Here is a 16,184-nt window from a genome sequence, read left to right as displayed (position 1 = left end):
AGGGAAACACTATTTTATTAGTGTAGCTGTAATGAAATTCAAGTGCAGTATTCTGTTCTAACACAGATTTTGAGACATCAGTAATCTCATCAATATTTTTTGTACCTTTACACACCTGTTAAAATAGTAATCATTTTTTTGAAGATCGGGTACGATTGCATTGAATGGCAGAGAGCAGGCTTGAGGGGTTAAATGACCTACTCCTGATCTTTGTTTCTGTTAAAGACAATAAATTTTGCCAAAGTAAATACATGAACATGGTGATGTTGTAAATGAAGCAGTCTGGTTAAAAGCAAGACTAGTTGTCAAGCTCACAGTCAACCCACCCCATAATTTAGACCTGGGTTACATGAGCAGGATTAAATACATTATTTAGGTTAGAAGCTTGAACTTTTTTTCTGAAAACTTTAACATTGTATTAGATTTTGGTTTTGTATCAGTGTTTCAGAAAATCTCAGCTATAATATTAATTCATTGTCTCACTTTTTATGTTTGAGTTTAGTCGTTGTTTTTATATTGTATAATTTGTATTCAAAAGATGTCAACTGTTTTAACAGCATTTTAAAATCACTTTTGACTTGCCTACCATCCTTGTTCCTAGTGGCAGCTAGACTGCCTTGCCTGTCTGCTGAAGTTAATGTGCCAGTTTGCAGTTGATCCAGGTGACTTAGATCTGGCTTATCATGACATCTATGCCTGGTCTGGTGTGTCAGACAGCCATAGAAAAAGAACTTGGCCTGGGAAATCAAGGAAAGGTGCTGGTGATCATGGGAAAGCATTACACATACCTCGTTTAACAGAGGTCAGTGCCTTTGAATTATTTTGCTATCATCAGGATACATCTGGTCTTCTTATACTGCTCTTCGTAAAATACCAAATTAACCAAACTTATTTCTGTTTTAGATATTTCTCAGCCTGGTACACGGATCTGGTTTGATCTATCGGCTAATGTCTGTTGCTTACACCTATAACAACTTGGCTCATAGGTAAAGACATGCAAATTATTGTATAAAAGTTATATAATACTTATGTTCAACATGCACTCGGTCATTGAAAAAATTTTCCAACAAAATACTTAGTTCAATATTGATCCAAATTTTCTTGGAAGAATAAGTGTACTTAGGGACTTGAGGACATGTAAATAGGCAACAATTTTAACAGTTACAGAGAAAATCCACAAGTTGTAAATCTTGTTTTACCTTGTTGTAAATCTGCTTATTGATTTACATCAATCTATGCTTTCCCGGACACAAATAACATCTCTCACTAAGCAGCCATGTTATTTTTAAGAACTTGCTGGATTTGGGCACTAATTTTCCATTATATTTGTTTCAAAATGTTTTATGTAAACTGTAAATAGGCCTTTAGCCAGAAGTTCTATTATCTCATTTTAATTAGAAAGTTTAAGAAAATCATTTTTAGTTTACATTTAAATCTTTTACCCTCTCAATCCACTCTTTTTCTTGTAATACTTATTTCTAATAATAAAAAATACACAGGAGCTGGATATCTGTAACGAAAATAGAAAATGCTGGAACGCTCAGCAGGTGAGTGGGATAGAAATCAGAATTAATTTTTCAGGTATGAGAGCCTTGAAAGCAAATTAGTTTTCAGTTGCAGAGAAAATGAGGAAGGCATGGGTAGAACAAAGAAAATATCCCTGACTGGTGAGACCAAAAAAAATTATGTGGCTTTTGTATGCATCTTTCTCTGTGTTATCTGTTGCAGGGCAGATTATACTAAAGGAGAAAGGAAAAATTGAGCAAACATAAAGGATGGATGACTAGCAGAAATGGTCATTTCTGATACAAACAGGAAAAAAAATAAGAGTGAGTTACCCAAAAATGAAAGAGCACAACATTGGGCCCAGAAGGCTGCAGGGAAAAGCAAGTTGAGATGTTGGTGTCAAGCAACACACACAAAATGCTGGAGGAACTCAGCAGGCCAGGCAGCATTTATGCAAAAATGTACAATTGACATTTCAGGCAGATACCCTTCAGCAGGAATGTTAAAAAAAATAAGTAAATTTTAAAGGTGGGGGAGGGGAGAGAGAAACACAAGGTGATAGGTGAGAGGAGGGATTAAGCAGAGCTGGGAAGTTGAATATTGAAAGAGATACAGGGCTGGAGAAGGGTGGGGGAGAGTTGTTGGGATAGGAGAGAATAGAAGGTCATGGAAGAAAGAAAAGGTGGGAGAAGCACAATAGGAGGTGATAGGCAGACAAAGAGCTAAGGTGGGAGAGGGGAAAGGAGATGGGGAATGGTGAGGCGGGTGGGGGGCTGGGCATTACTGGAAGTTCGAGAAATCGATGTTCATACCATCAGGTTGGAGGCTATCCAGACGGAATATAAGATGTTGTTTCTCCAACTTGAATGTGGCCTCATTGCAACAGTAGAGGAGGCCATGGATTGACATGTCAGAATGGGAATGGGAAGTGGAATTAAAATGGGCGGCCACTGGGAGATCATGCTTCTTCTGGCGGATGGCGAGTCGGTGCTTGGCAAAACAGTCTCCCAATCTATGTCACGTCTCAATGATAATACAGGAGGCCACACTGGAAGCCCCAGCCACAGCAAATGACCCCCAACAGACTCACAAGTGAAGTGTCGCCTCACTGGAAGGACCGTTTAGGGTCCTGAATCATAGTGAGGGAGGAGGTGTAAGGGCAGGTGCAGCACTTGTTCCTCTTGCAAGGATATATGCCAGGAGGGAGATAGGTGGAGAGAGTCAAATGGACAAGGGAGCTGCGTAGGGAGCAATACCTGCGGAAAGCAGAAATTAGGGGGGAGGGAAAGATGTGCATGGTGTTGGAATTCCGTTGAAGATGCCAGAAGTTCCAGAGAATTATATGCTGGACGTGGAGGCTGGTGGGGTGGTAGGTGTGGCTCAAGTTTGCGTTGTACCTTGTTCTATCAGTGCTACAGGTTGATAGATCATAGGGGAATGATATTGAGGGTTAAAGTTGCAGGCAGCTAGAAAGTTGAGAGGAACAAATCTTCATTTTTTTGTTTGTGTACATTGCAGCCTTCCAAATTCTCTATCAAATTCTTAAATTTAAGGTAACTTGATCTTTGTGTCTGTTAGTATCAAAGCTAGTCACTTTTGCCAGTCCTTTTGTGATTTTTAGCTCAGTTTTACTCTTTCTATTAGTATTGCCTGGGCACCTGCGCATGTATCACAGTCTGGCAATTTACAGCAGATAGCACAGACCAAGAAATGTAATCTGCTTCTAACTGCTTTACTAAGTCTTTTGATCTCATCTTGAAATTTTCTCATTTTCTATCCATCCTCTACAGCTTAAAACTGAATTGTTTTCTCTCTTTCTCCAACTGTACCTGCCTACTGAGTGCGTCCTGCATTTTTTTTATTTTTAAACCCGTTTATATCCAGGATTTCCTTACTTATCTGTACCAATTCAATCTCTTGCCTGTTATTCATCCTTTTGTTTCTCAGTCCTTTGTTAAATACACACTGTTGAATTTGTGGATTACTGAACTACTTTCATGGCTGTTATCAGTTTGCACTTCTGTCAAGTTAGCCTGATGAAAGTCAAGTTTGAGGTGAACACACCAGCAAGAAGACACTGTTCATTAAATATGTAACATGCAATTTTCTAATAATTTAATAAGTTTAATTTCAATTTCTGTTCTCTTTAAAACAAAAATTGTAGAGTGCTTAAAGCGCAATCTGATCATCGATCCAGGCATGAAGGTAGGTTACACTTTAAATTAAGTATAATAAAACATTAGTGTTTAGGAATTCAACCTCATAATTAATCAATAAATATGTGATTTTTAAGGAAATACTGCCAGAAACTCGTAAACATTTGTAGTTAGAATTTCTTGAGTAGATTATCAAATTAAGTATCCATGCATTTCAAGGAAATTATTGAATGGGTAAGATAAACCATAATAACTGAAATATTAATTGGGCTTGTAACTTACTTGTAAAGTGTTATAAACCAGTTTGAGGGTTAATTATGTGACCAATAGAAGATGTCCTGATACCAATCAATTTTTTGATAGAAATATTTTTAGTTTTAGTCCATTATTATTTTTTTTTCTTTATGTTTCAGTCACTCATTATGCCACATGGTTATTAGTGAGTTGGGCTCACTGCTGTTCATTGGTCAAATCCAGTATGGCAGATAGTGAACATTTACATGATTGGCTGAAAAAATTAACTCTTCTTGTGCCAGAGGTAAGGTTTTAAATCTCTGTCATAGGTTTGCAATAATTCATACATATGTAAATCAATTTTACTAGCTAAGTTGATTTTTCAAGCTGATTTTCCAGATAGGCTAGTTGTGTCATATTATTCCACCTTACACATCTTGTCCATATCTGATTTGTTCCAGACCTCAGTTCGCCATGAAGCTTGCAGTGGCCTGTATAAGTTGTGCCTTTCAGGTTTAGATGGAGGAGAATCAATAAATCGATCTTTCCTTTTGCTAGCTGCTTCAACATTGCTAAAATTCCTTCCTGATGCTCAAGCTTTGAAGCCACTCAAGGTAAGAATTACTTCGACCACTTTCAAATTACTATCCCATGCCAAAGTTTTTAAGCATCTTAGTTTAACTGTTTCAATGCTAGATGTCTTTCTTTTCCAAAGTAACTAGCTTTATTAAAATATGTAACCAAATGAAACATAGTTTCATTGTGTAGAAGAACGTTGAGATCTATCTACGTCTTCAGTCAGTGAGTTCATATGAGCCTGGTAGAATGTTAAAAATGCCAATCCTGAATCTAATGCACTTCGCATTTTATTTTTATTTAAATTTTATATTAACAATTTTTTATTCTTGGGGAACACTTATTAAGGAAGTGGAGAACTGTCAGTTCTTATCAAACGCTGCTTGTGGAAGGAGCTGAAATGCTTTCACCTCCTATCAGGCCTAGCTCCTGGTGAGCCAACCACTCCTTTACCTTAGCTTCCAGTCTCATTTTTCCCCTCTGTTAGCAGACTTTTCCTGTGAAATGATGGGAAAAAAAGCTCCGCATGGACTGGCTGCAATTTCTGATGGACAGAGGAGAATGCCAAGAGTATGCTGACAATAGTGTCAATCAAATCTGAAATGATAAGAAAACCAAGAGGATTTTTATATAAATCTTCCTTAATCAATTTTTATAATTTAACCATAACTTGTTTGTGGAACTTGAAAATTTTGATGACTGTTGATAACTTCATCAAATATAATGTACTGTGCAGAAAAATGTCAATGAGATTTTGCTGCTAATTGTATGGTCCTGTTTTTTAATACATATATTAAAGGAGACAACTGTACAATTATCCCTTCAGGCATAACTTTAAGGAGAAAACTACTGAAAAGAATTTAGAAGTTTGTATGTATTGAAGAGTTATGAATAATATTAGAGTGGTGTTAAAGCAAACTTTCTTTATTTACAGGAGATAGATTATGAGGAGGAATCAGTGCTGCGAGCAGGTTGCAAGGAATATTTCTGGTTACTCTGTAAACTGATTGATAATATCCATGTAAAAGATGCTAGCCAGGTAGGCAGTTGTGATTCTTATTGTTACCTCATGTTAGAAAAATAAATATGAATAGTGATTTTTTTAAAGGAATTGGCATATATTTTGTGCAGAATACAGTTTTAACTTCTTGGCTTCCAGCTGGGTACAGGTATCAGTTTTAACCAATGTTTTGATAACTGCTCTGCCATCTTCTTTGAAACATCAGTTAAAATCGATACCTGTACCTGGCTGGAAGCCTGAAAAGAGTTTATTCATCATATAGGTCGGGAAAGGGTTCGATCCTTTTTCAGTTTAACTTGCATTAAAATTAGACTGTGTGTTTTTCTCCTAGGTGTTCCAGTTTCCTTTTTCGTCTCAAAGGCATGATGGTTACTTGGTCATTGTAAAAGAATCCATTATAAAAGAATTTTGGTGAATGGTAGAATCCTGTAGTGGCACATTCCCAGTTGATGGGAATATAGGACAAATACATTGAGCTAGTGTAATAATAGTGCTTGATAGTCATCGCAGACACTATGGGCCTGTTTCAGAGCTTGTGACTCTGAAGAAACACTTCTTGTTTTTAATACTATAAGTTTTTTGGTAATGTGGAAGGAGAGACTATAGAACAATGAAAAGGGGAAGATAAAACTTAGACAGGTGGTTGAAGCAAATAGAGGATGGTTTTCAAGCTACATTTTAATTTTCTTCCTGTCTTTTAATATTTACATTGGAATATATGCACATGCGTGCTTATATCAAGGTTATGATGTTTTTGATGAGTTGATTGGTATGTGTTTATGTGCAGGGCTTTTTTTTTTTAATTTTTTAATTAGTTTTTCAAAACATTTTACAAAATTAAAAACCCCAAATCCCAATGAGGAGCATTAATACAGAGCAAGGTTAAGCATACAATAACAATATGCTACACAGGAAGAGAATTTAACAAAAAAGCACCTAAATTAAAGACAAGTGAGCTTAGTGTCCTCCCCAAACCCCACAACACAAGAAAAAAAAACAATTCCAGACCAACCACCACACAATATAGAGAGTATAAGTCCGGACAGTCAAAATCCCAGACTGTAAATACACTTAGCAACAGAGGATAATAATGCCTACTACCAGAAAAAAAAGGGAGCTGAAAGCAAGGGACTGAAAAGAAAAAAAAACCCTAGTCAAGAGGAAGGTTATGAAAGTACACGATAAAAGGCCCCCAGATCTTATGGAACTTTAAATCCGAATTGAGAACTGAATAATGAATTTTTTCGAGGTCCAAGCAGGCCATAATGTCGTAAAGCCATTGCGCATGAGTGGGCGGGACAACATCTCTCCATCTAAGGAGGATCAAGCGTCTCGCCAGGAGAGAGGCAAAGGATAGTATTCGGCATTTGGTCGGACCCAGACATAAATCTGTCTCGCCCCAAAAACCGAACAGAGCAATTAAGGGGTTAGGTTCTAGGTGCTGATTCAGAATACCCGATAGTGTAGTGAAGACATCTTTCCAGAATTTCTCCAAGCTAGGACAGAGCCAGTACATATGGATGAGAGAGGCCACGCCCCTCTTGCATTTATCACAGAGCGGACTAATGCCAGGGTAGAATCGAGATAGTTTAGATTTAGACATATGGGCTCTATGAACAATCTTAAACTGTAAGAGACAATGGCGAGCACAAAGAGAGGTTGAGTTAACCGATTTGAGAACTGAGTCCCAGCTCTCCTCGGATAAGGAGATATTTAAATCCTGCTCCCAGGCCATTTTAATTTTATCCACAGGGGATGTGCAGGACTTTTGATGTACTAAAGATCTTTGAAATTATTTTTAATATCTAATTTGAGAGCTTAAAAGGGATAGAATAAATGTATAGAAACCCTTGATCACTGTAAAAACATGACCAAGGTGAAACATAATTTATGAATCTATGATCATTTATTTTAGTGGTCATTATTTGTGAATAGAGTATCCTGCAAAGTAGATGCCATCCTAATAAGATATAGGAGCAAAAGTAGGCCATTCGGCGCTTCGAGTCTGCTCTGCCATTCAATCATGGGCTGATCCAATTCTTCCAGTCACCTCCACTCCCCTGCTTTCACCCCATACCCTTTGATGCCTTGGCTAATTAAGAACCTATCTATCTCTGCCTTAAATACACCCAATGACTTGGCCTCCACAGCCGCTCGTGGCAACAAATTCCACAGATTTAACACCCTTTTACTAAAGTAATTTCTCCACATCTCTGTTCTAAATGGACGTCCTTTAATCCTGAAGTCGTGCCCTCTTGTACTAGACTCCCGACCATGGGAAATAACTTTGCCATATCTAATCTGTTCAGGCCTTTTAACATTTGGGATGTTTCTATGAGATCCCGCCCTCATTCTCCTGGACTCCAGGGAATACAGTCCAATATATCTATTCATTTAAGAACTCTTAACTGTAGTCATTATTAAGACTTGGGTATACTTCATTTTGTAAATAATGCTTCTATCTATAATATGTTTTACAATATTAAAACCTCCTTGATAGGCTTGGACCTTTCTTCACATGCTGCTTCTGTTATACCCCATCTTATTTCCACATTGTAAATAGTTTTTATTGCTTATTTGAGTCTCCTGAATGTTGATCTCAGGATGTACTACATAAAATTATTTGAATTTTGCCTGCATTAAGTGTGTAAGTACTTTAAAAATAATATTGCTATTACGATTTGAATACCAACAATTTCCATTGCATTCGGCTGGTCAGATCCTCCAGGCGTGAGACAGTACTTAACTTCACTTGCAAGAATTTGGCTTGGGTGGTTTGGAAATATATACAGCTGTGTCTCATTACATATCATCATGATTGCGCTACTAACATATTGCATTTTATAAAAGTTTGGTCTTTTAAAACCATTGGGAAACTTGACTCCATGTTAAAAGTGGATAGAAATCAATTTTAATTGAATCTACTTGTGGAATCTTCAAAAGCTGTGGAATTTTACTGGTATTATTACATTTTGAATCTTTACATTTGTGGTACTTTGTTAAAAGTGCAGAGAAAGTCCAAATTATTCTTTCTGTTGTATGGAATCTTTTCTGTAGACGACGCTGCTAGATTTGGATGCCTTGGCAAGACATCTCGCTGATTGCATTCGCAGGTCTGTTGGAATAATTTTTGAAAACTTTCCTAGATTGTTATGTTAATATATTGTTATTTATTAATTTCTTTTCCATTATCTTTTTGTAGCAGGGAAATTCTTGATCAGCAGGACAGTAACACTGAAGATGATGGGCTTACCGGATTACTGCGTCTTTGCACTGTAGTCATAAAGCACAAGCCTCCTTTTAAATTCTCTCGAGAAGGACAGGTAGTGTCTGAAATTTAAATATGAACAGGCACAGTGTGCAAGTACTAAATTAAAACAGAAAACGTTCTAAATGCTTAGGTCAGGAAGCGTCTGTGAAGAGAGAAATAGTGGTTAACATTTAAGATAATGTTTATTTTCATAGTATAATATCTGCACTTTTTTCAAATTAAAAATATAAGTGGGAACTGTTGAAGTATTAAAGCTAAAGTTGCTCAACTAAAATTTATGAAACTAGAAATTCCAAAGTTTTTAAACAAATGTCTTTAAATGTTCATTCTTTTCAATGTTTCTCGAGTAAGTCTCAAGTAAACATACACTGTTGTTCAGATTTGACAGTAGTTCAGCATCTAACTCACTGCAGAGCTGCACAGCTTTTATAAACTCATTGGACCTGTTATCTGCACTCACTTTATAAATTCACTGAGGCCCTGTATCTAACGTTTTGTTATGCACTCACTGGGGCTTTGATTCACCTGAAAATTTGTTACACCACTGTGTAACATCCTTTTAAAAATATATTGTATTTGTAGTAATAATATCCAATTTCCTGAGTATTATTATATTCAAATATGGCATAATTATTTATGTTAGTCTGCAAATTTTATAAGCACGTTTCAAAAATTGCTGTAAAATATGGGTAAAATTTGAACTCTCTGCACCACAAGTGATACAAATTTTCAAACTATGTTTAGCCCAAGTTTTTTGCAGAAAGTGGATCAAATATAAGGTAAAAGACATGACAGAATGATGTTTACCTTTTGGTATTGTCTTTTTGAGGAGTGCATAATGTATTTATTGAAGGTGTTTTGTTATCTCTCTTGATGTTAGTGCTTTTTAAATAGAGCACACTGAGCAATCCTCATCTCCTTTTATTTCAGGAATTCTTAAGAGATGTGTTCAATCTCCTGTTTTTACTGCCAAGCTTGAAGGACAGGCAGCAACCAAAGTGCAAGTCCCATTCTTCCCGAGCAGCAGCCTACGATTTACTAGTGGAAATGGTGAAGGGGTCAGCAGAAAATTACAGATTGCTGCACAATTGGGTGATGGCTCAGCACATGCAGTGTAAGAAAGAATTATAATACTATATAAAATATGTTAAATAGGCCAACTCAAAGAATTCAAGGACTAATTGAAATAAATGAATTGGATAATAAGATTTCACAACTGTCTCATTAAAGTGCTGAGATTGTAGGACAAAGCTCTATATTAAAACAATAAGCATTAAACAAATACAGAGCCAGCAATGAGGAAAAATATTGAATGCTTATTTATCATAAACGTTAACATTGTTTTAGAAAAGAAACATCTTGCTTAACTTGACTGCTGTTAAGCTTGAATTTCCAAAATAATTCCTTAAAATTCTGTGTGAAAGGTCAGCATTTAATGAGCATTGTTGGGAACGGTAAAACTAGAAGCAAGTCAGCAATTACCGTAGATTTCGCACTACAGAGCGCACCTGATTAAAAGCCGCTGGCTCTAATTTTAGAAATAAAATCAATTTTGTACTTGTACAAGCCGCACCGGATTTTAGGCCGCACCGGATTTTCGGCCGCAGGTGTCCCACGTTGTAATATGAGATATTTACACAGAAAGATATTACATGTGAGGATTTTTTAACTTTTAATTAAATCCATATGGTAACATAAACAAATACATATTGCAAATGCTTTTTTTCGAACCGTGCCTGTAACGCGGCTACTTTTAAATATACGTTGCGTATACTTTTTTACTGAACAACATTCCAATATCTCCTAACGACTGGTAAAAAATATATATACTGCAGCCTACCAGGAAAAGTTATTGATCGCCTTTAACTTAAAAGCAGCGTTTTGGCTCCGCCGCTCGCCCCCCGCCTTCCCGTTTATCGCAAACCGGCATTTTCCCACAAGACGCGGCGAAACCGGGTGTGACGTCATAGCATCCTGGGATGTAGTACAGAAAACAAATATAGTTAAAACACTTCTAACTTTAACTAACAAATGAATTACTAAGCGAAAATATTATAAACTAAATAACTGCCATAAAGGCAGCACAATGCTTTTCTTTGAGTGTTTTCCATGTTGATCAGGGTGAGTACAAATGACTGATTTACAATAATTTAATTGTGAAAGTGCGCTTGATTTATCGTACAATTTCATTGGACCTCTGTGAACTACTCATCAATTTTATTGGTCTACTGTTACGAGGCAAAATGTTTTTGGCGGCATGAAAAAAAATCATGCATTAGCCGCACCGTAGTAAAGGCCGCAGTGTTCAAAGCTGTTCAAAATGTGGGAAAAAAGTAGCGGCTTATAATCCGACATCTACGGTAACAGTAGTATAGAAAACAACAGCTACCTGTAATGGGTTGCATTGAATGTAGAGAAATACTGAGTCATATATCCTAATTTATTTCTTGTTGGAGCAACTACCATTATTAACTTATGTCAGATTGGATTCAGAAACTCTTGTAAATTTATCAGAATTTCCAAATGATGTTAGAGTAACAAAATGAGTAGCAAGCATTTGTAATTATTGCTTAAAATAAAATAAAAAATATAAAGGTTATACCTTTATAGACATCATTTCAATAAAGTAGAAAGAGTTGTAAACTTCGGCAAGTTCAATCAATATAACACAGGAACCAACCAAAACTAAATGATATTGAAAGATGTGAAACATTCAGAAACAAGTAACCGCAATGTTACTGAGTTGTGTGGTACTCTGGTCAAAATTTCTGTATTGTGTGACTTACGGTCATCAGAAAGCAAAAAGATATTTAAAAACCTCACCCAATACATAGAGTAGCTATGAGGAGGATCCTCCCTATCATAGATCTGAAATGTGAGGAAAGACTGGTGGAGGCTAACACCACAGATGTTAGCCTCCACAAGCTACTTGTTTTTAAGAGATACAGAATGATATTCACTTAGCTTAATCTGGAGCCCTGCTGAAAGTTAGATAGAACTCATTAATATAGCTTTGGGGCTGGATATCAGAAGTTTATTTTCTAGTGATCAACAGCAGAAATAAATATCTAGGTGGAATAGTAGACATAAAAATCCTGTAAGTATTGAATAATTACAATGAAGTGAAGTTCATTGGTCTCTGATATTTGATATATGAAGGTTGATAGCCAGCAACATTGGAATAGCATACAGTTGTAAGAAAAATTTTGTGAACCCTTTGCAATTACTTGCTTTTCTGAATTAATTACTCAGATCTTTATCTAAGTCACAATAATAGACAAACGCAATCTGCCTGAACTAATAATGCACAAACAATTGTATCTAGTTTTCATGTTTTTATTGAACACAGTATTTAATCATTCACAGTCCAGACTGGAAGAAGTATGTGAATCCTTGTATTTAATAACTGGTAGAATCTCCTTTAGCAGCAATAATGTCCACCAAATGCTTCCTGTAGCTGCTGCCATCAGACTTGCACAACGGCGAGGAAGAATTTTAGACGATTACTACATACAAAACTGTTTCAGTTCATCAATATTTCTGGGATAGCTTGCACGAACAGCCCTCTTCGGGTCATGCCACAGCATTCCAATTGGTTTAAGGTCTGGAGTCTGACTTGGCCATTCCAAAACACGAATTTTCTTCTTTTAAAACCATTCTTTTGATTTACTCTTGTGTTTCAGATCATTGTTTTGTTGCATCATCCAACTTCTATTAAGCTTCAGGTCACGGATCTCTACCCTGGCATTCTCCTGTGAAATGCCTTGATACAATTTGGCATTCATTGTTCCCTCAACGATTACAAGTTATCCAGGCTCTGAGGCAGTAAAACAGTCCCAAAGCATGATGCTCCTTCCACCATATTTTACAGTTGGGATGAGGTTTTGGTGTTGGTGTGCAGTACCATTTTCCTCCAAAAGTAGTGGTGTGCATTTCTGCCAAAAAGATCAACTTTTGTCTCACCTGTCCAGAAAACATTGTCTCAGAAGCATTGTGGAACATCCAGGTGGTCTCTTGCAAGTTTGAGACATGTAACAATTTTCTTTGGAGAGCAGTGGTTTCTTCTATGGTGTCCTTCAATGAACACCATTCTTGTTCAGTGTTTTTCTTATAGTGGACACATGAACAGAGACTTTAGCAAGTTCTCGAGATTTCTGCAGGTCTTTTGCTGTTACCCTTGGGTTCTTTTTCAATTCAGCAATGCACATTGTGCTCGGTGTGATCTTTGCAAGACACCCAGTCCTAGGGAGAGCAGTACTGAATTCCCTCCATTTGTTAGACAGTTTCTCCTACTGTGAACTGATGAATACTCAGGTCTTTAGAACTGCTTTTGTAGCCTTTTCCAGCTTCATACTTCTCTACAATTCTTCTAATGTCCTCTGAAAGTTGATTTCATCAAGGCATGGTGCACATAAAGAGATCGTTCTTCAGAAAAGATCTTCTGTGTTATTAGTTCAGGCAGATTGTGTTTGTCTATTATTGTGACTTAGATAAAGATCAGACCACATTTTATGAGTAATTAATGCAGAAAACCAGGTACCGTAGATTCCGGATTTTAAGCCGCTACTTTTTTCCCACATTTTGAACAGCTTTGAACTTTGCGGCCAATAATCCGAAGCGGCTAATGCATGGTTTTTTTCATGCCGCCTCGTAAACATTTTGCCTCGTAACAGTAGACCAATAAAATTGATGAGTAGTTCACAGAGGTCCAATGAAATTGTACGATAAATCAAGCGCACTTTCACAATTAAATTATTGTAAATCAGTCATTTGTACTCACCCTCATCAACATGGAAAACACTCGAAGCATTGTGCTACCTACCCTACTTAGTTTAAACTATATTTGTTTTCTGTACTACATCGCGGGATGCTATGACGACACACCCGGTTTCGCGGTGTCTTGTGGGAAAATGCCGTTTGCGATGAAACGGAAAGGAGGGGGGAGCGCATTACGCGAGCGGCTTTGGATCTGAGCGAACTCTGCTTTTAAATGCCGTTTGCGATGAAACGGAAAGGAGGGGGGAGCGCATTACGCGAGCGGCTTTGGATCTGAGCGAACTCTGCTTTTAAATGCCGTTTGCGATGAAACGGAAAGGAGGGGGGAGCGCATTACGCGAGCGGCTTTGGATCTGAGCGAACTCTGATTTTAAATGCCGTTTGCGATGAAACGGAAAGGAGGGGGGAGCGCATTACGCGAGCGGCTTTGGATCTGAGCGAACTCTGCTTTTAAGTTAAAGGTATCAATAACTTTTCCTGGTAGGCTGCAGTATATATATTTTTTACCAGTCGTTAGGAGATATTGGAATGTTGTTCAGTAAAGAAGTATACGCAACGCGTACGGGCACGGTTCGAAAAAAAGCATTTGCAATATGTATTTGTTTTTGTTACCATATGGATTTAATTAAAAGTTAAAAAAATCCTCACGTGTAATATCTTTCTGTGTAAATATCTCATATTACAACGTGGGACACCTGCGGCCGAAAATCCGGTGCGGCCTTTACATTTAAAAAAATGATTTTATTTCTAAAATTAGAGCCAGCGGCTTAAAATCAGGTGCGCTCTGTAGTCCGGAATCTACGGTAATTTAAAAGGGTTCACAAACTTTTTCTTGCAACTTTATACTATACCAGTGTTGCAGGCTAGCTACCTTGTATATCAAATAATCTGATGTTTTAGGAGACGCAGAACCAAGCAAGAGGAATAGTATTGAATGGGTAGCCTTAGTGTTCTATACTTCTACAAAATGTACATCTGCTGTTCTGCCTTACATTTTATCTTTTATTTTAATTGCATCACCAATGACAACCCTGTTCAGCATACCTTAATCACTTCCGTGTCCTCTGTCATTTATATCTCTACTTCCCTTCCTGTGTTAAGATTCTTCTTTGAAGCCCATCTTTTTGAAAAAAAGTGTTCTGTTCCAATGTCTTCCTATGGCTGACATTGTCACAATTTGTAATTCTCCTTTATAGTTAGCACTGCCCTTTTGTGGTTACACATACTAATTCTAATATAACTATAATCTGTGGTAGTGTTTCCCTTCCCACCTTTATCATTGCTGTAAGAGTGACTAAGTCTTTAACCCTCTCTTACATATTGTCCTTTGATGAGACAGATTATAGTTGTCTGTTTCAGAATTAAAGAATTGTGCAAGAAATGTAGTCGTTAATTTTATGGTGCAGTTTTCATAAGCTTTGCTCAAATTGATACGGTTTTTGTAAATTAGCACAATTACTTTGATTTCAATTCACTTTTTTTATATAGCATCTCATGCACCATACAAGTGGGATTACTGGCCTCATGATGATGTGCGAGCTGAATGCAGGTTTGTAGGTTTGACAAATCTTGGAGCAACCTGTTACTTGGCATCCACCATTCAACAGTTGTATATGATACCGGAAGCCAGACAGGCCATTTTTACAGCTAAGGTAAGTACCATTGAAACATTGGATATGCTTGATGAGTATAGCAAACTGAACATGATAAATCCAGTCAGAAGTTATTGAGAAAGATTGAGATAAAGAATGTGATTTCCTTAAGTTTTGAATTTATTTTAGAAAACATAGATAAATAAGTTTGTACTGTAATAGTAAAAAAAAGTTATGTGGATATAATCAAATAGGTACCTATTTTCAAACCTTATCAGTGGGTTTTGTATATTTCATGTTTTACTTTTTTCATTCATTTTAATCAGGAATGGTTAATCTTCTGTGACATGAGAGTGCTTGGTCCACTCTAGACCAGTTTCTTGAAGACTGGCTTGTATCCCATGTCTACGATGTTCTCTTAGGTCATTGACCCTTCTTACAGGTTACAAATAAAAGCTAGTAATCAAATAGAATTCCTCCTTTCATTTTAGTGCCTGATCTCTCTTTCAGTTGTGAGCAAAATTTCTAATTTCTAGTTTCCTTTTTGTTTCTTGTGAACTGCAGAAATAATTCTATATACACAATGCATCTCCCAGCATAATCTTTAGGATCTGGATAGTGAAACACGTTATTTCTGTTGCTCTTTACACCAATGAAATTATGCTTTTAAACCCCAAGTTTTACATCTGTGGAGGCACTTAGAAGCCTTTGGTATTTCCCATAATTCCTCAGTTGAAAACAAATCACAGGTGATAAGTGTTCAGAATAACTCCATTTTGAAGAAATAACATTGTAACTTGAGATATTAATCAGCATTTGCTTTGAGAAGCTAACTTAGTTTACTATGCTTCAACTCTTATTGTACAAGTTTGATAAGGTCAATAATAAGACTAAGCTGGAAATGGATCCCTTGATGGTAGGAAGTAATTTAATTCCAACGTCTGATGCATTAATTGTAGACGGGTCATATTCTGCATGGAGGTCCATCACCAGTGGTGTGTCTCGGATCTGTTCTGGGAGCCCTACTCTTCGTGATTTTTATAATTGAGCTG

The 16,184-nt window shown here is 36.9% G+C and overlaps 1 protein-coding gene across 3 annotated transcripts in view; it reads left to right on the top strand.

Moving 5' to 3' along the window:
* Nucleotides 1-16,184, top strand: part of usp34 (ubiquitin specific peptidase 34) — a 300,100-nt gene that overhangs the window by 174,448 nt on the left and 109,468 nt on the right. For 2 of the 3 annotated variants that reach the window (XM_073051066.1, XM_073051065.1), the window contains exons 33-42: nt 602-802; nt 904-986; nt 3,671-3,711; nt 4,076-4,200; nt 4,358-4,510; nt 5,407-5,511; nt 8,551-8,606; nt 8,696-8,816; nt 9,695-9,878; nt 15,029-15,192. In XM_073051066.1, the coding sequence (XP_072907167.1) occupies nt 602-802; nt 904-986; nt 3,671-3,711; nt 4,076-4,200; nt 4,358-4,510; nt 5,407-5,511; nt 8,551-8,606; nt 8,696-8,816; nt 9,695-9,878; nt 15,029-15,192 (1,233 nt within the window). Of the gene's footprint in view, nt 1-601; nt 803-903; nt 987-1,499; nt 1,548-3,670; nt 3,712-4,075; nt 4,201-4,357; nt 4,511-5,406; nt 5,512-8,550; nt 8,607-8,695; nt 8,817-9,694; nt 9,879-15,028; nt 15,193-16,184 lie in introns of all 3 variants that reach the window. The other variant, XM_073051064.1, reaches the window with a different exon arrangement.

The sequence above is a fragment of the Hemitrygon akajei genome, chromosome 7, assembly GCF_048418815.1.
Source record: "Hemitrygon akajei chromosome 7, sHemAka1.3, whole genome shotgun sequence".
NCBI classification, from domain to species: domain Eukaryota; kingdom Metazoa; phylum Chordata; class Chondrichthyes; order Myliobatiformes; family Dasyatidae; genus Hemitrygon; species Hemitrygon akajei.
This window is presented reverse-complemented; position numbering and strand designations above follow the sequence as displayed.